The sequence below is a fragment of the Oncorhynchus kisutch genome, linkage group LG30, assembly GCF_002021735.2.
Source record: "Oncorhynchus kisutch isolate 150728-3 linkage group LG30, Okis_V2, whole genome shotgun sequence".
Lineage (NCBI taxonomy): Eukaryota > Metazoa > Chordata > Actinopteri > Salmoniformes > Salmonidae > Oncorhynchus > Oncorhynchus kisutch.
The window spans coordinates 17,845,740-17,872,547 of NC_034203.2; the positions used below are offsets into that span (position 1 = coordinate 17,845,740).

General features: G+C 43.1%; 1 protein-coding gene across 2 annotated transcripts in view; it reads left to right on the plus strand.

Moving 5' to 3' along the window:
• The first annotated feature begins 2,553 nt into the window (after window positions 1-2,553).
• Window positions 2,554-26,808, plus strand: part of LOC109875184 (extended synaptotagmin-2) — a 51,191-nt gene continuing 26,936 nt past the window's right edge. The window contains exons 1-8 of one of the 2 annotated variants that reach the window (XM_031809919.1): window positions 2,554-2,804; window positions 2,996-3,428; window positions 17,191-17,232; window positions 18,988-19,122; window positions 19,523-19,599; window positions 19,693-19,765; window positions 20,647-20,736; window positions 26,482-26,537. In XM_031809919.1, the coding sequence (XP_031665779.1) occupies window positions 3,003-3,428; window positions 17,191-17,232; window positions 18,988-19,122; window positions 19,523-19,599; window positions 19,693-19,765; window positions 20,647-20,736; window positions 26,482-26,537 (899 nt within the window). In that variant the 5' untranslated portion in view covers window positions 2,554-2,804; window positions 2,996-3,002. The remainder of the gene's footprint in view (window positions 2,805-2,995; window positions 3,429-17,190; window positions 17,233-18,987; window positions 19,123-19,522; window positions 19,600-19,692; window positions 19,766-20,646; window positions 20,737-26,481; window positions 26,538-26,808) is intronic. The other variant, XM_020467411.2, reaches the window with a different exon arrangement.

The following is a 26,808-nucleotide window of genomic DNA, read 5'->3' on the forward strand; positions in this document are numbered from 1 at the left end:
CAGGGCCCTTTGAACTGCCCAGAGAGATCAGTGATGAACACAGTCATTTTCCCTCTGAACAGCACGTTTTACCAGGAAACCCTCAATGAATAGGAAAGAAGCAATAGAGATCCTATAATTCTGTGAAAGAACCCCCACTAACTGTACAGGCAGGCAGATGGAATCTTACTTCTCATCTCCAGCTATGCTTGGCTGCTACCCTCATGGGCTGCATCTTTTGTCACATTATTGTTTTGAGCGTTCTTTAGGCGACTGAGCGAACATGTTAATGTTTCATCCAACGTGTGTACCTTTCTCGAGGGTGGATGGGGGAAGACCTTGTACATCCACTGCAAAGTCTACATAGTCTACTGCACTGAGTTAAATCCATTCCAGGCATTTCTTGAACACATCTGTTAATGCCATACCATTAGAATGAATGAATTATATCTCTATGCCCTGCCCTTCTGTTGAATGTGTTCATGCATGCAGAGTATCAGATGGTATCCGATGATATGAATGTCAGCAGGGATACAGGGATGCATACTTAAGCAATAAGGCACAAGGGGGTGTGGTATATGGCTAATATACCATGGCTAAGGGCTGTTCTGGATACAGCCCTTAGCTGTGGTATAATGGCCATATACCATAGCCAATCATCATTCAGGGCTCGAACCGCCCAGTTTATAAAATACTTTGTTTGAGTTGCGATGACAAGTGTACATCTCCAGCTACATTGACAATACAGGAAAGCTGATCGAGTATAGCTCTAGGCCTACTGAATAGAGCCCTCTAGTGACAATAGTTTGTTTCAGTGGTGTTTGTATATACCCCACTGCATCAGTCATATGATGCATTGTCACCTAGAGGGCTCTATTGAGAATGTCTAGACTAGAGCAATACTCTATCAGCTTTGGCTAATGTAGCTGGAGATGTACACTTGTCATCTCAACATTCGTAGCCTATCAGATTGTTTGACATCTTGTTTCAAAGCAGTTTTCTGTCATACTCTACACTTCAGGGAATGTCAACTCCTGTTAGCTTTTTGTAATAACATCCTCTCAGAACTGATAGCCCATTCAAAATATCATATAGTGCATAAGAAATGGCCTGTTATAAAACCACATAGATAGCGATAGTTTCCCAGGGTTGCTATATTGTAGCCTGTATCATTGATTCATATCATTCTAATCATTCCATTAGGCTTATACCTTGGTAATGAATGATCTATTCCAACTACTATTATCCACGCCACGCTCCTACTGGGATTTGGCAAATTCAAGAGTGCCTAGTTATAGGCTATAGGTAGGCTACAGTACATTATCAAGTCTTTATTGACATCTAGTGGACAAAATACCTTAGTACATTATGTTTTGAGCATGGTGGGACAGATCACGGGTTCTCTAATCTATCCCTTTTGTGATAGAAAATACATCAGGGACCCCCTCATAATCAGAACACAACTGGAGTTAGATTTGTTTTTTAAATAGCATACAAGGAGTTTTACTATGACTTCGGCAGTGAATGGCCAGACGAACCAAGTCTCTGATTACTGCATTGTAGGAAAAGAGCTTTTAACAAAGCCATTTCTCTGTACTTGTGCACATGACAATAACACTTGAAACTTGAAACTTCTGGTCCTGGGAAGGCCTGCCTATTGGCATCGGAGAGAACATTTTTGCCGTTTTCAAGCTAATTTCCTGCAATTCTACATATTTTGTCATGGGGCAGTAATCTTTTTTGCTGTTGTTGCAGTTTTAAAGCTAATATCCTGCAATTCTACACATTTTTTCATGAGGCAGAGAGAAAACCTTTTAACGTTTTAAATCTTCAATTACAGTGCATTTATGTATTCAGACCTTTTGCTATGTAACTCTAAATTGTGCTCAGGGGCATCCTGTTTCCATTGCTCATCCTTGATTGCAGTCCACCTGTGGTAAATTCAATTGATTGGACATGATTTGGAAAGGCACAGGGGTCTGAATACTTTCCGAATGCACTGTGTGTGTGTGTGTGTGTGTGTGTGTGTGTGTGTGTGTGTGTGTGTGTGTGTGTGTGTGTGTGTGTGTGTGTGTGTGTGTGTGTGTGTGTGTGTGTGTGTATATATAATTGGTGGAGTACTGTGGATACCAATATCTCTGGTAGCCTCGCAGGCCCATCTTGCCCAGAGTTAAGAACATAAATTGTAGATTCATAATATTACATTGTATTATATTACAACACAAAATTGTTTAATATATTCATTAATATTCATTAATATATATATATATATATATATTGAGATCTGACCGCAAACCTCCTGCAGTGAACCTCATCGGACCCCCTTTGAGAACCCCTGTGATAGATGACATGTACAATAAATAAACAGTAAAAAAAAAAACACTGATATTAGACTATTTTTGTTGTTGATTATTAGACTATTCGATCAATATTTATGGTTTAAAGTTCACGTATCCACGAGATGGCGCTTGGAAATCCCTTTTCAAAAATCCCTCCCTGAGTTTGACCTATCTTGACAATGATAATTTCCTGTTAGAAAAATGAGAAAGGGGCTGAGCCAGAGGGCTGAACCATGATCCTGTCTTGTGTGCGTGTAGAGGCGAAACATTCTGAAGCGGGATCTGGTGAAGTGTTACGTTGGAAGGACGTCATGCAGTGTACGGGACTGGTACATCCAATTTAAATAATTACGGATGTCGAATTGGGAAACGGGTGAGGAAAAATATCTGTAATATAACCGAAAACGAATAACGAAAGTGTGCTGTCATTTTGGTTCATTTGCAGCTCATTGGCCACTGAGCAGGTTGACAGGTCGACCAACTCAGGTGAGCCCTTTGCTCCGAACTATGATTCAATCAATCGAAATCTTTCCTCGGCCGCTGTGGTTGCAACATTTTGACAGTAGTAACATTGCAACTTTTCTCAGTGTGTTTGTATTACATTGTAGAAGATACAAACACAACGTAAGTGTGAAATGTTTGTCTGTCGCTTATTCTCTTCTCTCTATTCTGTGTAGAGTGGAAATGAGAAGAGCGGTGGCGGCAAAGAGTGGCGCTCAAGGAAAGGAGCCTGGAAAGACAACTTCCACAGGACCAGCAACGGCCAGGGAAAATGGACCGAGTTTACCAACAACCCCGATATCTCCAGTCAGCCCCACGACACCAATAATAGCCCCGGTGGATCTGAAAGATGATCCACAGTCTCCCGTCACAGATGCCACTCAGATGTTGATAAAATGTGCCAAGTCCTTCATCGTTATTTTCCCCATTTATGTGTTGGGATATTTTGATTTCAGTTTCAGTTGGGTTTTAGTAGGGCTTACCATCTTTTTCTGGTGGAGAAGACATCAAGGCCACAAAAACAACAGACTGACCCGTTCCCTGGCATTCTTGGAGCATGAAGATAAAACTGTCAAACAAAGTTTGGCGACCTCTGAGTTGCCACCATGGGTAAGAATGACATTATTTTGTTTTATTGAGTTGAACATTTTAACGGTTCTAACACGCCCAACTTATTCCTGGTCAGTTGTAACATATGATTAGGGTTATGAATGTTATTTACCCCACAGCTCAACTGTAATCAGTTGCACAGTATTTTTTTGTGTTGATAGGATAAGGTCATACAAAGGTTCTGGGGGAGTCATCGGCAATGTAACCTATAATTTTGTTCGGTAATGAGCCAATTTGAAAGTTGTGAAAATGGTGGTGTTTGATGCAAGAAACCACTTTACAAAATAGAATGCATTATTATTATTCCCATACCATTATTACAGAAAATCGGACAAATTATGCTACACTCTGCCTATTGGCTATTTAGGCCTGAATAAACTCTCAAAATACACCACTGCCCCTTTAAGACAAAAAAAGCTGATTACCTGACTTGCTTTTCAAAGATGTCTAGAAATGTACACATTTTGTGCTCTTGTAGGAAGCAATCACTACCCTATTGCTGACTACAAATGATCTATAACTGGGCTAATAACTCACTAACTAGTAAAGGATATTAACAAAATGTGCACATGTGGCTACATGCAGCTTTCGCTTTGATCTCAAAATAAGCAGGTCTACTCAAGACCACAGCTGTAAACACAGTCCATTTCAGAGTAAATGGCACAGATCCATATATGGCTATGGTCTATTTGCATATAGGCCTACTGCAGCTCTTTTTTTAAACGTATTTTATTTATTTCACCTTTATTTTTTATTGTATTTGTATTTCACCTTTATTGAACCAGGTAGGCAAGTTGAGAACACCTTTATTGAACCAGGTAGGCAAGTTGAGAACACCTTTATTGAACCAGGTAGGCAAGTTGAGAACACCTTTATTTAACCAGGTAGGCAAGTTGAGAACACCTTTATTTAACCAGCTAGGCAAGTTGAGAACACCTTTATTGAACCAGGTAGGCAAGTTGAGAACACCTTTATTGAACCAGGTAGGCAAGTTGAGAACAAGTTCTCATTTACAATTGCGACCTGGCCAAGATAAAGCAAAGCAGTTCGACAGATACAACAACACAGAGTTACACATGGAGTAAAACAAACATACAGTCGATAATACAGAAGAAACGTAAGTCTATATACAATGTGAGCAAGTGAGGTGAGATAAGGGAGGTAAAGGCAAAACAAAAGGCCGTGGTGGCAAAGTAAATACATTATAGCAAGTAAAACACTGGAATGGTAGATTTGCTGTGGAAGAATGTGCAAGGTAGAGATAGAAATAATGGGGTGCAAAGAAGCTAAATAAATACATACAGTAGGGGGAGAGGTAGTTGTTTGGGCTAAATTATAGATGGGCTTATGTACAGGTGCAGTAATCTGTGAGCTGCTCTGACAGCTGGTGCTTAAAGCTAGTGAGGGAGATAAGTGTTTCCAGTCTCAGAGATTTTTGTAGTTCGTTCCAGTCATTGGCAGCAGAGAACTGGAAGGAGAGGCGGCCAACGGAATAATTGGTTTTGGGGGTGACCAGAGAGATATACCTGCTGTAGCGCGTGCTACAGGTGGGTGCTGCTATGGTGACCAGCGAGCTGAGATAAGGGCGGACTTTACCTAGCAGGGTCTTGTAGATGACCTGGAGCCAGTGGGTTTGGCGAAGAGTATGAAGCGAGGGCCAGCCAACGAGAGTGTACAGGCCGCAGTGGTGGATAGTATATCGGGCTTTGGTGACAAAACGGATGGCACTGTGATAGACTGCATCCAATTTATTGAGTATGGTATTGGAGGCTATTTTGTAAACGACATCGCCAAAGTCGAGGATCCGTAGGATGGTCAGTTTTACAAGGGTATGTTTGGCAGCATGAGTGAAGGATGCTTTGTTGCGAAATAGGAAGCCAATTCTAGATTTAACTTTGGATTGGAGATGTTTGATGTGAGCCTGGAAGGAGAGTTTACAGTCTAACCAGACACCTAGGTATTTGTAGTTGTCCACATATTCTAAGTCAGAACCGTCAAGAGTAGTGATGCTAGTCGAGCGGGCGGGTGCGGGCAGCGAACGGTTGAAAAGCATGCATTTAGTTTTACTAGCGTTTAAGAGCAGTCGGAGGCCACGGAAAAAGTGTTGTATGGTTTGTTAACACAGTGATTGTTTATGCCATACGGGTCTGTGAAGAGGAAGGGCTGAGTCTTGCTTCTCAATGCAATAGAATCCTACTCCAATGTGTTCTGCCTACAACAAAATCTCTTGCATATTTCATTTTGTTATGTTGCATTAAAAGTGGTTAATATTTTGTTGTTTCGATCTACAGTAAACAGAAAAGTTGATGGTGATAACTAACAGGGGAAAATCCAGACAGTTGAGTGAAGTTCAATCTCGTGGTTATCTCCTTGGGCTGATATTTCTTCTGCGCAGCAGTCCTGGTGCTACCGCACTGATGCAGTTTAGAAGGAACATTGATCATCAGTCACCACCAGTCTCAGCTCACCTAATGCAAACTACTGCTTATCACTGAGGACTGGTCAAGTCCACTAAGGAGACAAGTGCCCAGTAACCAATTGTATTATTTTAGGCCCAGCTCTGTTGACATGATGTAATGATGACTGGAGACAGAGGTTACGTCCCAAATGGCAACCTATTGCCTATGTATTGCGCTACTTTTGATCAGAGCACTATGGGCCCTGGTCAAAAGTGGTGCACTATATAGGGAGGTAATGTGCCATTTGGAAAGCATCCCAGAGTATCCCTCCATTACATGATTTATGACTTCACACAGGCTCACAACAAATTAAGACCTAATCCTTGGTCTTTGGGTGAGGGTTTTCGATTATTCTGTTTGGGTGTGATGTACTCGCCCTTTCGTCTGCAGGGGTCGAGGTTGTTGGGTCTGTTTACTAGATGGCCATCTATGTCTTTCCAATTTTCACTTTTCTATTTCTACCCTGAATGCATGTTGTGGACAGCCTGAGGTTTCCTCCTTGAAATAGTGTTTTGGTGGAGGGTGTAGTCCTGTCACAGGTCTACATACTTGGCTGTTACGCTGTTGGGTGCAGTCTGTTGGGTTTTGTGTAGGGCTGTCAAACAATTAACATAATTAAGATGCAAGTAACATGACTAGCTAGCTAAAGAATGTTGTTAGTTATCAAACCAGAAAATAGCAGCTTGAGAGTATTTTAAAACGTCCTGCGACATGCGCATGAATTTGCAGCAGAACCCCCCCCCAGTAATATTGGGAACAACTTTACATGATTTGGGCTATAGGCACATGGTCATTGACTGTTAACTGGGTTCCATGTTGTGTTCTGCACTTAAAAGGGTCCGTGCAGAGAAACACGTTTGCTTAAAAGGATGAAGAAATGCTATGAAGAAATGGAGACCTGATGAACGGCGGCAAAAAAATGAACGCGATCAAAATGTCACGTGTTTAACGCGTAAACTTAGACGGCCCTAGTTTTGTGACGTAATATAAATTGTATTTTTGTGACATGAGATAAATAGCCTTAATTCAGAGTGAGAGTGTCGAGCAGTATGATGTAATGGGCTGTGAGTGGAACATCTTAATAGAGGTCGCCGATACCAATTATTGGAGGACCAAAAAAAGCCGATACCGATTAATCGGACGGTTTTTATTTATTATTTATTTATTTGTAATAATGACAATTACAACAAAACTGAATTAACACTTATTGTAACTTAATATAATACATCAATATAATCAATCTAGCCTCAAATAAATAATGAAACATGTTCAATTTGGTTTAAATAATGCAAAAACAAAGTGTTGGAGAAGAAAGTAAAAGTGCAATATGTGCCATGTAAAAAAAGCTAACATTTAAGTTCCTTGCTCAGAACATGAGAACATATGAAAGCTGGTGGTTCCAATATTCCCAGGTAAGAAGTTTTAGGTTGTAGTTATTATAGGAATTATAGGACTATTTCTCTCTATACCATTTGTATTTCATATACCTTTGACTATTGGATGTTCTTATATTGCCAGAGTAACAGTATAGCTTCCGTCCCCCTCCTCGCCCCTACCTGGGCTCAAACCAGGAACACATCGACAACAGCCACCCTCGAAGCATCGTTACCCATCACTCCACAAAAGCCGTGGCCCTTGCAGAGCAAGGGGAACAACTACTCCAAGTTTCAGAGCGAGTGACGTCACCGATTGAAACGCTATTAGTGCGCACCCTGCTAACTAGCTAGCCATTTCACATCAGTTACACCAGCCTAATCTCGGGAGTTGATAGGCTTGAAGTCATAAACAGCTCAATGCTTGAAGCATTGTGAAGAGCTGCTGGCAAAACACACGAAAGTGCTGTTTGAATGAATGCGTTTGAGCCTGCTGCTGCCTACCATCGCTCAGTCAGACTGCTCTATCAAATATCAAATCATAGACTTAATTATAACATAATAACACACAGAAATACAAGCCTTTGGTCATTAATATGGTTGAATCCGGAAACTATCATTTCGAAAACAAAACGTTTATTCTTTCAGTAAAATACGGAACCGTTCCGCATTTTATCTAACGGGTGGCAACCCTATGTCTAAATATTGCTGTTACATTGTACAACCTTCAATGTTATGTCAGAATTATGTACAATTCTGGCAAATTAATTACTGTCTTTGTTAGGAATAAATGGACTTGACACAGTTGAAATTCATGTTAATTCATATTAACTAAATATTCAGGTTTAAAAATATATCCTTGTGTATTGATTTTAAAGAAAGGCATTGATATTTATGGTTAGGTTTGGTGCAACGACAGGGCTAAATCATCACCCGTTTGGCGAAGTAGGCCGTGATTCGATGAGAAATTTTCAGGCACCGCTTCGATTATATGCAACGCAGGACATGCTAGATAAACTAGTAATATCATCAACCATGTGTAGTTAATTAGTGATTATGTGAAGATTGTTTGTTTTTTATACGTTTAATGCTAGCTAGCAACTTACCTTGGCTTCTTGCTGCCCTCGTGTAACAGGTAGTCAGCTTGCCACGCAGGTGGTTAGAGCGTTGGACTTGTAACCGGAAGGTTGCAAAAATGAATCCCTGAGCTGACAAGTTAAACATCTGTCATTCTGCCCTTGAACAAGGCAGTTAACCCACCGTTCCTAGGCCTTCATTGAAAATAAGAATGTGTTCTTAACTGAATCGCCTAGTTAAATTTCCGATTGTTATGATAACTTGAAATCGGCCCTAATTAATCGGCCATTCCGATTTAATCGGTTGACCTCTACATCTTAACTTTGCTTACTCAGACTTCAGCTGAAGATCATAGGGAGAGTTGTTACTGTATCTCGGAGGGATCAGGGAAGGGAAAAGTCCATTCACCTGATGAGAGGTAGTTGTCTGAACATTGTGACTGATTATCATTGTTCTTGGTTGGGATATAGTTGTTCCCACTTGTCATTCTTAGGGTGGATTTACATTTGATCTTACTAGACTTATTTTACTATCTCTCTTCAACCTCAGATTTGCAACTTTTCTGTTTACACTAGCCTTGGATGTGGTGTAGCCCAAGCCACATTCCTGCTTCATGTGTGAGTGCAGCTATTAGCATACCGTAAATACTAGGGCCGTGACTATCAGTATTGCGATACTCATTAGTATCGTGGCAAGGAAACAAAACATGAAGCGTAGTTAACTTCTTTAGTAAAACAGTCCTAATGTTGGAAACAAACATCCGTTTGTTGTCTTCCAGAGTCACATTTATTTATTTTCCAAACTATAGCACACACTATTTTACATACAGTAGGTTTTTAAAGGACCAAAGATTTAGGTTTCCTTCACGTTAAAATTTTTGCCTTTGAGAAATGATTGTGATACCTGCTATCTTCACAGCCCTAGTAAATACCATGGAATATAGACAAACAAATAAGGATAGCAATTCAAACTATACAGGAGCTTCTCATCTAAACCATATTGCATATAGTGTTGCACACTCGATTAATGCAATGATTCACAAATGTGTGGATATTTTAAAAGCCTTTCATTTTCAATTTGGCTAACAGAGCAACAATGGTGTCTACTGGTATTAAGGTAATTCTTGCATGGTGTGGGAGAGCCGTTGTCTTTGCACTATCACTCGGGGGGGTGTAGGTGGTATAGATGTCTACCTCCGGAGGCAGTGTCGGAGACATCTCTTAGAGAGATTTGTGTCTAGATCTGTCTCTTTAAACTACACAGGTATCACTACTGGACCTAGTTTGTGTTGTCAACAGGGGGGGGAAGTAGATTTAGGTATGGGCCTAATCAAATAATTACATATAGAATCTCTATTAATTCAATAGGATCTCAATGGGCCTAGTCATAAAGATTTTTCATTAACTTTTATAATGTGTTTTATTGTGGCATAAACACAACCAGTCGTGATGTTTTCATCTGATTTGTCAATCACTTCAAAGGGCTCCTGTACTAGGCTACCCGTGTACTAGGCTACCCGTGTACTAGGCTACCCGTGTACTAGGCTACCCGTGTACTAGGCTACCTGTGTACTAGGCTACCTGTGTACTAGGCTACCCGTGTACTAGGCTACCCGTGTACTAGGCTACCTGTGTACTAGGCTACCCGTGTACTAGGCTACCCGTGTACTAGGCTACCCGTGTACTAGGCTACCCGTGCACGTTCATCCGCTCACAACATATTACCAGCCTCCGATCAGTGGTGAAAGGGTAGACGTATTTTACAGCAAAAAGTGTAATCATATTTTGGCGATTGTCTTTAGGCCAGAAGTGATGTGTCCACTGCTGTCTATACACGCATCTCGGTGTCAGCCACTCATCTCTGCCTTGGCAAAATGGCAGTGTTCTCGTCGAACTACATCGCATTTTGAAGTGTAGGCTATACCACCTGTTTAGGTCCATTCGCAAATGTTTCATGCCTCTGACATGCGGTAATGATTCATAGCGGTGACATTTTGTTTTCATTATTGTGATGGGCTCATGTTTTACCGGTACGGCGTACCGACACTATTTATTTTGCCGGGACACCTCACTTTCACCCCTGGTCGGCGAAGCAGTGTAGTGTAAGGATGCCCTTATTTGTATGGGTACCCACTTAATCAGCCAGCTAGATCAATGCTGCTACTCAACATGTTTGTTTCTCAACTTCAAACAACAGTTCACTTTCCCCACATCACTGTGCTTGACAGTAGCTCTCTCTCATGGAGAGACTATGTAGGTCTATACTGGCCCCTATACCTATTAGGTCCTGCTGTGTCAGAGCAGCTCTGAAGGTCCTGGGGATGGGCTGATTTCCATTAGGTTAGGAGGGAGGGAGGAGAATACGGCTAAATTCTAGAAGACCGAGCTTCCTTCCGGTAATATATCGTCAGCGGAAGACCAACATGAATGCTGTTGGGATATTCCATCATTCTGACACTGTAGGGTGTGCAATAAAAAAAACACATGTTTTGAACAATGGGTAAAATTGCGTGTTAATTGTGTAGCTTGTCGTGTAAGAAACCAATAGTCCATACCTCATGTCTCCATCATAATCCGTTTTAAACTTCTTGGAGTTTTTACCCTTGTAGGATGGTCAGAATTAGGGCAGCTAATGTAAATCAATGGAGGCAAGAGAAAAAGTAGTCAAAAATCAGGAATATAGCGTCAGCTAGGCTGGATGCTGTGAGAGTTAAAGGCTACCTGACAGGCTGACCGTTGAACTTGTCATCTTTCTTGTCAAATCAGGAGGACATAATACAATATAGAGGTAAAATGGATTTCGATTTTGAGATATGACATGTAGAATTGCTTTATTCAGGTATTTATATGCCTTGTAATAGGTCCTTATTGTAGATCTGACAGGTTGACATTTCACTCTGACAGGTGGACAAGTCAGGGCAAGTACAGGCAGATTTGGTTAAGTAGCCTATACAGAACAATCAATTCCACACACAACTTGTCTTGGTTACTGTCAGAAACCTGCCCCTGTGTCTGACATTGAGAAAATCAGAAGTAAGCAGCAAGCACTCTGTCAGGAGGAGTGGCATTGATTGTGACGTGATCCACAATACAATAGTTTGAGCTTTATTTGAAAGAAATGCAGCAGGCCTTGCCCTCCTCTAGACTAGGACTGTATCCCAAATGGTACCCTATTCCCTAAATAGTGCACTACTTTTGGCCAGAGTCCTATAGGCCCTGTTCACTACAAAGGGAATTGGGTGCCATTTGCGACACAGCCAGACTAGGTCTCAGCAAATATGCCTGGAATCAGGCTTGAAACAGTGTGGGCTGCAACTCAGCCTGTTGAGCCAGTAATGTCTCATAGTGGATGGACAGTTTTTTTTTTACAGAAATGCACACTTACCAATAACTAGGCCTATTTCCTATATTTAAGGTGGCTTGCTATCTATATAGATGTCATGCCCGCATCTCTCTGATTCAGAGGGGTTGGGTTAAATGCTGAAGACACATTTTCAGTTGAATACATTCAGTTATACAACTGACTAGGTATCCCCTTTTTCATAGTCTATTCCTCTGAGCCAATATAAGCCTCCCTCTCTTTCTGTTTTGCACTTTCCAATGGTGTGTCATCATGGTGTGTCAAAAATGTGTTTGTTGAACAGAGAGCCTTGATTATTTCAAATGTGCAGACCCTGTGCTGTTTTTTATGACCGCCACTACCTTCACAGAGTCTCATGGGAGCGATGAGTGTTGAACACAGCCTTGTGCTGTCGAGTTTTGCCTCTGACTACAGGGAGAGGAGAATAGGCTTTGTTTGACTTTTGTTCAAACCTACAGTCATGGGATCAAAGTAATGTACTGCTGTTGCATATGACCCTAATCACCTCCACACACGGTCTCTTATAGGAGTGACAGGTCTCAGTGACCTGGAGAAGGAAAGACAATCCAGTCATCATCACAGTGATATGACTGACACATTTATGGGGAATCTAAGGACAACACACACAACCATGCAGGAGCTTTTACAAGGTGATTTTCCTCGTTATTATACCATGTGTACCACCACCCTGAGACACAATATATTTCCTGTGTTGCCTGTATAGTACAGAGCCGGTAGTAGTATAGAGCCGGATCCTGCTCTAGTTACTCTCGTGCATGTTTCCCCTATATACATTAAGCAGAGGTGCACCGCTTCCTAGTGGATGACCTGCTCATGGCATGGCAGATACTGTAGCTCATGTGCCACAAAGGCCTGTGAAGGTCTGTGATTTGATACTCCCCCGCAATGGCTCTCTCTGGTTCCTGTGGTGATTTATACGTCCCTCTCCACCCTACCATAGAGGCTGAAATATATGTGGGAACAACTGTCTTGTCATATAGTATGTCCTGTCCTGCAACATTTACCTCCCACCATTGATATAAACTCAGCAACAAAAAAAAAGAAACGTCCCTTTTTCAGGACCCTGTCTCTCAAAGATCATTTGTAAAAATCCAAATAACTTCACAGATCTTCATAGGAAAGGGTTTAAACACTGTTTCCCATGTTTGTTCAATGAACCATAAACAATTAATGAACATGCACTAGTGGAACGGTCATTAAGACACTAACAGCTTACAGACGGTAGGCAATTAAAGTCACAGTTATGGAAACTTGGAACACTAAAAAGGCCTTTCTACTGACTCTGAAAGACACCAAAAGAAAGACGCCCAGGGTCCCTGATCATCTGCGTGAACGTGCCTTAGGCATGCTGCAAGGAGGCATGAGGACTGCAGATGTGGCCAGGGCAATAAATTGCCATGTCCATACTGTGAGACCCCTAAGACAGCGCTACAGGGAGACAGGACGGACAGCTCATCGTCCCCGCAGTGGCAGACCACGTGTAGCAACACCTGCAACACAGGATCGGTACATCTGAACATCACACCTGCGGGACAGGTACAGGATGGCAACAACAACTGCCTGAGTTACACCAGGAATGCACAATCCCTCCATCAGTGCTCAGACTGTCCGCAATAGGCTGAGAGAGGCTGGACTGAGGGCTTGTAGTCCTGTTGTAAGGCAGGTCCTCACCAGACATTAACAACGTTGCCTATGGGCACAAACCCACTGTCGCTGGACCAGACAGGACTGGCAAAAAAAGTGCTCTTCACTGACAGGTCGTAGTTTTGTCTCACCAGGCGTGGTGGTCGGCTTTGCGTTTATCGTCTAAGGAATGAGCGTTACACCGAGGCCTGTACTCTAGAGGTGGAGGGTCTGTCATGGTCTGAGGCGGTGTGTCACAGCATCATCGGACTGAGCTTGTTGTCATTGCAGGCAATCTCAACGTTGTGCGTTACAGGGAAGACATCCTCCTCCCTCCTGACATGACCCTCCAGCATGACAATGCCACCAGCCATACTGCTCGTTCTGTGCGGGATTTCCTGCAAGACAGGAACGTCAGTGTTCTGCCATTGCCAGCGAAGAGCCCGGATCTCAATCCCATTGAGCACGTCTGGGACCTGTTAGATTGGAGGGTAAGGGCTAGGGCCATTCCCCCAGAAATGTCGGGGAACTTGCAGGTGCCTTGGTGAAAGAGTGGGGTAGCATCTCACAGCAAGAACTGGCAAATCTGGTGCAGTCTATGAGGAGGAGATGCACTGCAGTACTTAATGCAGCTGGTGGCCACACCAGATACTGACTGTTACTTTTGATTTTGACCCCTCCCTTTGTTCAGGGACACATTATTCAATTTCTGTTAGTCACATGTCTGTGGAACTTGTTCAGTTTATGTCTCAGTTGTTGAATCTTGTTATGTTCACAAACATATTTACACATGTTAAGTTTGCTGAAAATAAACACAGTTGATAGTGAGGGCGTTTCTTTTTTTGCTGAGTTTATTGCTTTCTGACTACTGACCTGACTACTTTCCACAGTAGCAGAAAGGGCTAAACCTGCAACCTCTGGTTGAGTTGGAAGTTGGAGCAGTCGCTTTTGACCCGTTGCTCTGTAATGCCTCAGACAGTTACTGCTACTGACTTTTGACCTAGTAAGCAAACAGAAGATCTGTGTGTGATCGTTTCATGGCACTAGGACCTTTTTCTTTTTTTACTGTAATAATACTGACATCTGTCACAAATGCACTATTCTGAAGGCAACACTAGTCACGTCCTAAACAACAAAATGTAAACAGCTGGTGAGAGCAAGACGACCAGTGTAAATCCATGTCTAGGCCTATACAGTATATTACAATTTCATTTTTTGTTATTATAGTGTTTCTCTCTCTCTTCATAGATAATCCCACAGAACACAAATCTCGTAAATTGTTCCTGTGACTGTATGTGTCCACTGATAGCACTTTAGTGTGTGTGTGTGCTACCCAAGAGGAAATGCTTGCATTAGAGGCAAGAGAGGGGGTATCCTGGCGAGGTTAAGGTGAAGGGAGAACCAGCCACCTCTTCCCTCCATTCTACTGGCCAATATACAGTCACTTGATAATGATAGATGACCTCTGATCGCAGGTTTGCTACCAATGGGACTCTCAACTGCAATATTCTCAGCTTTTCTGAAACATTGCTCACGGACAAGATACCCCCCCCATGGCTGTCCAACTGTCTCATCAACAACAACTGGTGTGCTGACTCGAGCGCAGTGGAAGTATCAACTCATTGATCACAGTCTTGGAATACCTAATGGTCAAATGCCGACCCTTCTACCTCCCGAGGGAGTTTTCAGCTGTTATCGTCATTGTTTTATATATACCACCTTAGTATAAGAAAAATAACAATCTGAACAGTTATTGTGCTGACATTACTTCCAGAGGCAGTTTGGAACTTGGTAGTGAGTGTTGCAACCGAGAACAGATGATTTCTACGTGCGTCAGCACACGGCGGTCCCGTTCTGTGAGCTTGTCTCGTCTGCCACTTCGGGGCCGAACCGTTATTTCTCCTAGACATTTCCACTTCACAATAACGCACTTACAGTTGATTGGGGCAGCTTAAGCAGGGCATAAATTTGACGAACTGACTTGTTGGAAAGGTGGCATCCTATGATGTTGCAACATTGAAAGTCACTGAGCTCTTCAGTAAGGCTGTCAGAAACGGGTGTGGCTGAAATAGCCAAATCCACTCATTTGAAGGCGTGTCTACATACATTTGGTGATGTACTATATCTACCTCTATCACTCCAGTATCCCTGCATATAGTAAATATGGTACTGGAACTGACCCTGTATATAGTATGCTTGCTTACTTGATCATGTTCATCTTGTTTTTGTCCTATCTTGTTATTTTTAGTACTACATTGATATTGATTACTGCATTGCTGGCTTTAGAGCTTGTAAGAAAGGCCTTTCACTATGCATGTGACATTAAAACTATATAGGGATTAGGGTGCCATTTGGGGCGTATTCCCTCACGACTCTCCCATGAGCTGTCATAAGATGAGATGACCACAATGCTCCACCTCACATGAGATAGGCCCTCTACATTGGTTTATATTTACATACTGTACTAAGATACGCCATAACACCATGAACTATAAGCCTATCGCCATACAGACAAATGACAATAAGGCTGGAAGGAGCTTTCTAAATAACCTATAATAACATGTTTCTTTTATTATTAACAAGAGTTCCCCCTTCAATGGGCACTCTGAGTCTGTTGGTTGGAAACCAGACCGTCCACCAGACTGACAAGTTCAGTCAAACCAGGAAATTACTTCTCCTGTGAGGAATTACAACAAACTTTTGCTTTTATTTTCCACTTGTGACTTGGCGTTTTCCATGTAATTTACCCAGGATCAGTGTTTACAGGCATCTTCACCCTACACCCATTCAAACCATACTTGTCCAGTTTCTTTACTTCATTGATAGAGCAATACTACTTTAACACTCCACCACTACTTTGACATAGTTCCTTTCATCATTGAACTGATCTAATCTGTATTTGAGTACATCCCAATTACCCTGCTCAGTGCCTATAGAATTGAGTTACTCTCTGTCTCAATATGAGCCCAGGATTGCTCTCTGAACAGTCAAGCTTGTGTATGAGGCGTGACTGTTGCACGTTCCAAGTTGCACCCGATTCCCTATATAGTGCACTACTTTAAAAGCGTTGCGCTATGTAGTGTATAGGGTGCCATTTGGGATGCTGCCGGCCTGCAGAAGCTCTGTCTGTGCAACTGCATGTCTGTCATATTCGACTCCCTGCCTCAGCAATCTCAAAGTGGCTTGGTGCTGCTGTTCTCACGCTGTCAGCCTTAGACAGCAATACTGCAGCATTGTCTCTGAATGCACAGAATCAGCACTTCCTTCCTCTCTAAGCTTTACATTTGGTGCTTTTAAACCACACCGTCGTCATCATTTTCATCTTCTCCTTCCTCATCATTCCTAGACAGCCACAGATATCAAAGCTCTATAATAAGAGGATTTAATGTTGAGGGATTGTTCTGGAGAAGAAGTGGGATTGCTGTTTTGTATCGGTTCTGTGTGTGTGGACTGTTGATAGAACTGCAGATGCCAGGGAGTCCTCGTTGTTTGGAGTGTTCTGTGTACTGTAACAGTGTCTGGTTTGTCTTGAACAGATATAGGGAGTGTACAGGGAGATGACTATAGAGCTTGGCCTGGATAGCTGCATAAAACACTATTTAACAAAAGGGATGTGCTGTGTGTATGTGTTGGTGTATTAGTAGAATACCAGCATCATACAACAGACACTACAGTATCCTGTCAAACGTGTCAGTTGGGTCACTGTCTATTGGTTTACTGAAAGTCTGTAATCATTTCACACACGTTTTTGACTAACTACGAATGAGACATGACATGTTGCATCTACCCAGCTATATCTCTGATCAGACAGGAATATGAACTGATCAATGTTATTCTCTTTCATTCCAGGTTCATTATCCAGACGTGGAGAGGGTGGAATGGCTCAACAAGGTACTGAACATCTTCACTGCAGTGTCCTACAGTATACTGACCAGACCTGGATTCAAATTCTATTGGAGATCTTTCAAATATTTTGAGTGTTTGCTCTAGCCTGCCTAACAGATGGGTGGGTTTTGCAGTTTTGGGACTATCCTATTGGTCTTTCAACCCAGGCAAGCTCAATCAAGAACAGATGATAAAGTATTTAAAATAATATTTGAAATAATATTTGAACCCAGGTCTGATACCAACTTCCCCTGCTGCAGCACTTCCCCTGCTGCAGCACTTCCCCTGTTGCAGCACTTCCCCTGCTGCAGGCGTGCTGGGAGGCAGGCAGGGCTGAGAGGCGGGGAGGCTGGCTGAGAGGCGGGGAGGCTGGCTGAGAGGCGGGGAGGCTGGCTGAGAGGCGGGGAGGCTGGCTGAGAGGCGGGGAGGCTGGCTGAGAGGCGGGGAGGCTGGCTGAGAGGCGGGGAGGCTGGCTGAGAGGCCAGGCAGGCAGGCAGGGCTGGGAGGCGGGTGGGTTGGGGAGCTGGGGAGCGGCCAGGCAGGCAGGCAGGCAGGCAGGGCTGGGAGGCGGGCGGGCTGGGGAGCGGCCAGGCAGGCAGGCAGGGCTGGGAGGCGGGCGGGCTGGGGAGCGGCCAGGCAGGCAGGCAGGGCTGGGAGGCGGGCGAGCTGGGGAGCGGGCATGGCGGGCGGGCTGGAGAGCTGGGAGGTGGGTGGGCTGGGGAGCGGGCAGGCAGGCATGGCTGGGTGGCGGGCGGCATGGGGAGCGGACGGGCAGGCAGGGCTGGGAGGCGGGCGGGGGGGCTGGGGAGTGGGCAGGCGGGCGGGCAGGCAGGCTAGGGAGCAGGTGGGCTAGGGACTAAGCAGGCAGGGCTGGGGGAGCAGACTGGCAGGGCTGGGAGGCAGGCGGGCTGGGAGGCAGGCAGGCAGGCTGGGGAGCAGGGAGGCAGGCAGGCAGGCAGGCTGGGGAGCAGGGAGGCAGGCAGGCAGGCTGGGGAGCAGGGAGGCAGGCAGGCAGACTGGGGAGCAGGCAGGCAGGCAGGCAGGGCTGGGGAGCAGGCACGCAGGGCTGGGGAGTGGGCAGGCGGGCTAGGGACTAGGCAGGCGGGCTAGGGACTAGGCAGGCAGGGCTGGGGGGCGGGCAGGCAGGCAGGCTGGGGGGGACGGGCGGGCTGGGAGGCTGGCAGGCAGCAGCCTGATATAAATCGTCCCGTATCTGGAGCTCTGCTAACACAGCTCCAGTACCAGCCTCCTTGGAGACCCTTCTCACTTCCAGAACTCACTGGAGAGGGAGGTGTTACTGTGACAAACAGACGTCTAGGGATTTAGTCCATGTTTCTAAGATGCAGTAGATAATAAAAAGAGCAACATTTTGTTTTCTTGACCTCTATTGGTTATTCAACAGTGTTAGAAGCTGTTGTTTTTATGGTAGACTCAAAATGTGGTAAGGAACATCACTAAAACAAAGACGAGACAATAAACTGTAGCAGGGCCACACCCAAACAAAGAAAATGCGGCAGTTGAGATAATGGTAGGCAATTATGAGGCCATTTCCTACCTGTTAGCTATGACGCAGTAATGCTCCTAATTTGCCTTTTGAGGATTAAAGTATTTATCTTCAATTGAACTGTTTAATATTTAGTCCTATTAAATAAAACCATACAGAGAACAGGGCCGTTACCTGTGTGGTGTGTCGGACAGACATTGAGCTATGAGAATATGGCCCGTCTAACCCTGAGTCTTCCTCGTTGTCTCCCTCCCCAGACAGTGAAACAGATGTGGCCGTACATCTGTCAGTTTGTTGACAAGCTGTTCAGAGAGACCATCGAGCCGGCTGTGAAGGGGGCTAACGCTCACCTCAGCTCATTCTGCTTCACCAAGATCGACATGGGGGACAAGGTGAGACTGGGGCATTTAGATACATGTATGTTTGTGATGAGTTCTGGGGTCAATGTTACTGTTGGTTAGGTTCCCACTGTTATGTCAAGCCGTATGGAAAGCGTTCTATATCCTGTTTATATAGGTGTTTGGTCTGTGTAATCTAGTTAATAGGTGTTTACAGTCATTAGCCATATATCAACAATGTCCAGTTATGTTTCCTGCATGTACATTTTCATATTTGTTTTCATATTTGTTAACCTTGACGTGTGGTTGGACCAGCGCAGTTAGGGAGTTTTCCCTTGTTTGAGCACACAGAGGCACTTGTCAACCAGTGGGTCCTGCTTTGTCATCTCTCTCTCTCTCTCTTTCTCTCTTTCTCTTTCTCTTTCTCTCTCTCTTTCTCTCTCTCTTTCTGCAGCCACTAAGGGTGAACGGGGTCAAAGTGTACACTGAGAATGTGGACAAACGACAGATTATCATGGACCTGGAGATTAGGTATAGTCACATGCACTGTGGTTCAATTTGAAGAGGTTTCTGATTTGATGTAATTGTGCATCATAACACATTGGTTTTGTTTTATCTTTTCAGCTTTATTGGAAATACAGAGATTGATGTTGACATCAAGAAATACTACTGCAGAGCTGGTATAAAAAGTATACAGGTAGTCATGATTTTAATATCATACACATGAATACACTACATAATATTCTGAAATGTGACTTTCTCCCGCTATTGAAGAGTTGATATACCAGACCTGAGTTTGGAGAGGATCTGTCTGGTGCATTAGACTAACCATTAGCCACCGCCATATTTGGCTATGCATTATGTAAACTGCAGTTTTTCTCTCCACACAATATGTTGACACATATAGATAAGGATGAAAGGTGATTATACAATATTGGCAGAGGTTGCCCTTGCAAACCACCAGCATATTTGCTGTTCCGAGATCAGAGAGAGACAGTTATATTCAGAGTAGCCTACAGTAAAGATTGCAAACCCGTTGTCTATGGCTAGATTAAAGACTGTCATCTCAGGTGGTCTATGCGTCTACTCTGAAAGGCTGTTTAGGTATCAGTCCAGATTTCAGACTGTTTTGTTGGCTCCTAATAGGTGGCTGGCTTTTCACTGTAATCATTTGTGAACGTGAGAATAAGTCCACATAGAGTATGGTTATCGAAAATGTCCTCTTAAATTAGAGTGATCACTTATTTAAATATAAAGGTCAAATATTGCCATTACATGTTAATGGATGACTTTGTGTTTAATTGCAACCACATTTGGAGCTCTAGACAGTGTGGCAACATTTCTGAGAAGAGTCATTTCAGTCCTGATGGATATTTAATGGAATCAGTGTAAAGCTAGTCAGACTTTTCCTTGAAAAGGAAGTGATATTTTCACAACAAGGCCCATTACCTATACAGACAGTGATAGTGAAGCTGTGGATAATAAGAATTGTTTATCATACCACTGTTACATATGTTGTAAGACTGATACCCCATGCTCTGCTTCTGAAAAGCCACTGATTTGGCCTGTTTTCTGCAGCTTCAAGGTGTCTTGAGGGTCGTCATGGAGCCCTTGCTCGGAGACATGCCATTGATCGGAGCCCTAGCTGTCTTTTTCCTGAAGAAGCCTGTAAGTACTGGCAGCCATTTGGACTAATTCTACAACTCTTGTAGGGGTTTTAAACCTCTGCAGACAACTGGATGTGAAGGACATTTTGTTGAGCTCCAGTTTCAGAAAGCCCAAGTCTAATTATAATTGGTCTGCATCCCAAATGAATACCAATTCCCTATATGGTGCACAACTTTTGATGGGCTCTGGTCAAAGTAGTGCACTATGTAGGGAATAGGGTGCAATTTGGGACGCACACTTAGTCCATCCCCTGCTCCTTGACTACTGTCTTCATGTGTGTCAGCATCTGTTATAGATTGAGGGTTTGATAGGGGATCCCTGAGGAGAATGAGACATGCCATCAAAAGGACAAGAAGGGCACTGTAACTACTTCCTTTTGGATGTATTTTCTTCAGACATCACAACTGAAGTGATAATAGGTACAATAGCTTGGATATATTTCCTAGCTAGTCAATAATACTCTGGCCTTATTTTCACCAGACTCAGTTTCAGGTGACGTTGATTACCAGTAGCCACTCACCATTTGTCTCTGTGGTCTATGTTCTAATTTTAGTGGTGTGACGTTATGGGACTGAATTAGCATTGCTGTGTTTATCCGTAAGATATGGGTCTTATCGCCTCGGTGTCGGGGTGGGGAGAGCAAATGAGCTTTATTTGGAGTCTCCTCTGTGCTGTTATGCAGTCGAGGCAGCGTCTCTCACATTGGGTAGGATTTATGCTTACTCCTCATATTGATTTACCTCTACGACGAACTATGCTGCTTATCGCCTGTTATTACTCATTAAAGGTCTATGGTAAATCAGCTGGACATCCAATCTATAGCATCTCATACAACAACCCTCCCCTCTTGGCCGAAGACATATTAACCCCTAAAGCAACTAAAATCAGTTAGTGTTGGACCGGTGCTGTGAGCAGATCGTTCCAGGGCAGCTGAGATGAATCATTTCTCGCCAGTTAAACTCGATAATCATCACACAGAACCAACCTTTACAGTCCAGTCCTGATTACAATAGCATGCCACATGTATTTTCCTAGCCTGTCTAGAACTACGCTCATTGTAAAACGTAATCCTAACCACTTTTAGTGAAGTCCTTAAGAGCGACAAACAGCCGTCTGTCTAAGCCTTATTTTAATCTCTGGAGCTCTGCTATTTCTCTTGAACTGGACTCTTTTTAGCCTGGTCCCACATCTGTCTCTTCTGTCTTGACAGATCTGGGACCAGGCTAGACTGCTATAGAGCCCATGGTGCCTATACACGTTCACCTCTGACCTGTAGTGCAGTCATAGAGACTTTTAAAAGAATGAGTGAAAAGTCTACCCCTCTAACCAGTCTATCATTTCCATTGGATTTACCGCCCCTCGACGACGGCATTACCTGTAAAGCGCTGGTCCTTCATAATCCTCCTGCCCCTCTACCCTGACAGACAGTCTATCTATCCCCTAAGTTGTGTTGTTTGGTCTCAAAGCTACCGTCAGTGAGGTATCTGACATCCTTTAGGACTGGCTGGTAACCTGTGCCCGACTGAGCTGGGGGCGAGGGAGGTGGAAATGTGAGTGGCGCTGCTGAGGCTGCGTAGTGGAGCCACTGTGTGTTTGAATGTAGAGCAGTGCAGCCAGCCAGGATAAAAGGCCTCCCCAGGACTGTTTGATGCTGCAGCATTCTGCCATGCAGTCATAACCAAAGAGGAAACCACCTTTTCTTTCCACTGACTAACAGAGGGCATTTGTTTAACCCAACGTCATTACATTGAGACCCTTGTCATGTGCTCTCCATCTATAAACAGCGCTGATTGTTGTTGTTTAAAACAATTTACCTTGGATATAATCAATGCATTTTACTGGTAGGTTGCTGTCTAAAGTCATGGCTTAGTTAGCAGGGCTATGACGATAGCAGCATCACTTTTTTTCAAGGCAAAAATGAAAACACGAAGCAGACAAACTCTTTGGTCCTTTAAAAACCTGTTGTAATATCAAATATTGTGTGCTATTGCTTGGGAAATAAATAAATATCACTCTAGATTAGAACATAATGATGTTTGTTTCCAACATTAGGGCGGTTTTCCTGAATAAGTTAAATCCACTTTGTGAAGGCTAAGTGGGTGCATGCCGTCCGCCGTCCTGCCTCGCCAGATAAAAGCCAGACAGCGGTTTGGACTGCTCTGCAGCCTGCCTGCCAGTCAACCAGTCGCTGCTCTTTATGGTTCCTTCCAAAATGGCACTCTATTCCCTATGTAGTGCACTACTTTTGACCAGGGCCCATAGGACTCTGATAATAAGTAGTGTACTATGTAGGGATTGGGGAACAGGGTTTCATTTGGGATGCAGCAATGTCTTCTTTGTATCCCCACTGCAGTCAGAACATGGGAGCAGGCTGTGAAACATATGTGTCAACATCAGGAGAGACAGGAAAATCATCATAAACGCCCAGCCCAGGCCTTAGACATGTGTTGAAAGCGTCATCATCACCTGATCACTGTCAGCTGTTCCTTCTTGTGTCCTGTATTCTGTTATGCATTTTGGGTAAGGCATCACGTGTCACTCCTTGCCTGACAATACATTAAAATCCAGGTGAGAATTGGATTAGGTGAGAGATGTACTCATTCTGTTGCCAGAATTCAGAAGTTCCTAATTTTGCTGGAATGTGTTATAGTTGAATAAGAAAAATGAAGGAACACTGTCATGATCACACAAGAGCACAGCATGTTGTTTACCTTGTAGGCCTTTAGGTCATTAGAGCTGTTCGTTATGGGAAAGAATGCTGCTGTGTTGTGGTCAGAATCCTGTCAAAGCTTGTGCCTGCAGCACTTTACTTGTTAGGATGTGGGAGAATAGATGTCATGTTTCCTGGTTTAAAATGTCATCTCTGGTCTCTTTTGACAATTGACCAAACATAAATGATTGACAAGCTTGAATTTAGCCTGAAATGTTCCGTAGACAAAACATTTATACAGTAGAGTTTTAATCTGTTCTGTAACAGCTTTATGCTTTGCACTAATGTCTGCTTACTGTATGTACGCTACAAGTCAAGTCCTCGTCTTAAATCACCCAGATGTTGATTTTCTGAGCTGCTTAATAGCATGTTTCTCAGCTTTGCAGACATTGTTAAATGAGCAGTTTAAATGTGAACAAAGTTAGAAACATAATCTCACCTTGCCCCCCTGTCCTCGACCTTCACACACTGTTGCAGACCCACAGTTCAGAGACATGGCACCTTATTCCTTATAGTGCACTAATATGGGCTCTGGTCTACAGTAGACATATCACCCCATGTTTGGTTGACTTTATTTGGTAACCATGACAACCGGTAGACTAATGCCAGTCCTTTTATGGTAAGAAGTGTGCTAATGTGGTAGGAACTACTTAGAGAAAACGATAATGCCAGGATTCGGGAAGAGGCTTGATTCTTATCTACAATTGATTTAGGCCTCCCCTTCTCGTTATTTCAAACACTGTTTCAGTCAATGTTTTGAGAAACCCTTGAACCGTAAGTGTCTGAAAATAACGTGAATTTGATGGGAGAGGTAATGTGCCTAGACTGCTTTGCTGTCATCTGAGTTTTCTTGATGGCATGTATGACTCATAAACTGAGAGGAGCCGACATAGAGCATTCTCTTGCTTTTGGGGAGTGGCACACAGGCAGTGTTCTATGATTCAGTGGGCAGAACTTCTGGCTTGGGTACTGGAACAGAGAAAGACATGGCTTGCATCCCAAATGGCACCCTATTACCCATGTAGTGCACAAAAGTAATGCACTATATTGGAAAGGGTGGAATTTGATATGCACCCATGGCTCTTTCACCATACTGGTCAGACTAACCCAGTAACATAGCTAGCCAGGTCACAAGGCTGTGTTCCCCTAGAGACTGTCACAACACAGCATTCTCAGAAAGTTTGATTCCTTCAGCTATGACCCTGGAACACTGTCTAGGCCTACGTTCATTCCTGAGCCTACTAAATGTTTGGTGTTGTTCTAAGTCGTTTTGCAGTCGTGCACTATTGTGAAGCTACAGTGCACCGTTGCTGCACACATTCTGGCATTGTCCTGAAAACTTCGAGTTGGCGTTAAAGTATTTGTTTGGAATCTTATCCACACTAAGGATGCGTCCCAAATGGCACTTTATTCCCTGGTCAAAAGCCCTGGTTAAAAGTAATTCAAAGTACTGCAGTCTCATAGCAAAACACATTATATGTTACTTTTCGTTAGGCCTACTATTTGTAATAGCGGTTGTACAATATAATACATTATCCTACATCTTGGTCGCATTTGACCCGTTTAGTATGATATACTGTATTACGTTAGACTACTTCAGTATGATATGCTACGTTCAACTGCTTGAGTATGATATGCTGCGTTAGGTTAGGGGTTAGGGTTAGGAGTAAGGTCGAAGGGTTAAGGTTAGGGTTTGGGGAAGGGTTAGCTAACATGCTAAGTAGTTAAAAAGTAGCTAAAAATATAGTAGGTGCTACTTAGCTGAAATGCTAAAGTTGTCCATGATGAGATTCGGGACGGATTTTAGTCAAATATAATACGTTTGGCTCTCTGAGACCAGGCTGGGGTGCCATTTGACATACCACATACTGTACAACCTACAGTCCTCTCTTCCATGAAACCAGTACAGAACGTACAGTTACTGTAGATACGGTATAGTTTGCCCTGTAGTGAGAATCTTGTAAGCATTCAATCTGTCTCCCTATACGGTGTTTCAACCTTTTCGACAGTTTCCTCAAGAAAATTGCTTTCCGCTCTAGATACCGCTTTTAAAGTTAATGTCCGTGTTCACTGTTCAGGTCAAAGTAATAACCATTTACCAGATACTGTAGCAGTCATTTGTAGCTGTCTTCAAAGATATGACAAGATGAAAGTGGATAACATCTTTCATTATAAAGTATCAATTATTGCCTTGCTCTGGAAATGTCAGTTAGAACCAGTTCAAAAGAATGTCTTTTGGCGAGTTTTTTTATGCTGCTGTGAATGAGTGCGCTGTTGTGTTTTACTAGGAAACTGTACTCCTCATGGACAAGCTTTTATTAGCTGTTGAGTAGCTTCCAATTTGCTGCTTTTTAGCCATTGGAAATTCCTCTTCTGCTGATAATATCTGAGTCACTGAGATAGATTCACTGTTTGTCAACTCTCTCTATAGACTTCTTTATTAAAACACAACTCTCATCAATCTTAAATACAAATTGGTAATTATTTTCTTAGCAAGTGTTTATGCTTAGTTAAACTCTTAGAAAACAACTTGAACTATTGATATTATACTAACTGTGTCTGTCATTTTCTACTCATTTTATTACAATGAAAAGCTGAATGAGAGTATTAGCTAGATGAGAACACTTGATTAAAACGTTAAGTTGTTTGCGCTTCAGTAGCCGTACTATTCAGTGCTTAGTTAACTAGGGTTGGCAGGAAACACACAAAGCTAAAGCCTACCCCACAATATGCATGTCCTCTCTGCATTAGTGTACAGAAATGGCTAGTCTTATTGTTTACCAGTGCAATGGAGCAGGCTGATGCCCTCCTAGTGAGAATGATCTCCATAAGCTTAGAAGACAAGGAGCTGTTTTTTGCTTGACTTCCTAAATGAGATGAGTTTAAATGAAATGACTGTGTTTGTGGTGCACTCAGTAGTAGTTCCACTCTTTTTGGGCTCATCACGCCCTATAGATTTCCTAGAGTTCCTCGGAGTTCTGCTTAGTTTTTTTTCTTCTCTGTTACTCAAAGGTATGTTTTCTTTTTCCTTTTAGTTTCTGGACATAAACTGGACAGGCCTCACAAATATGCTGGACATTCCAGGCTTGAAGTAAGTGACAACTGCACAACTGCAAACCCTGCTTCTTATTATTGTTGTGGTGTGGAACTGGCCTGGCCTATAATATAAGTGTTTTTAGGGAAATCAAGTCTTGGTATTGGTCTATTCAGAGGGCATGGACTACAGTTACAGGACATATTAATTGTATCCTTGGCCCGCATCCCAAATGGCAACCTCTACAAGTATTGCGCTATGTACAGTGCCTTCATAAAGTATTCACACCTTGACTTATTCCACAGTTTGTTGTTACAGCCTGAATTTA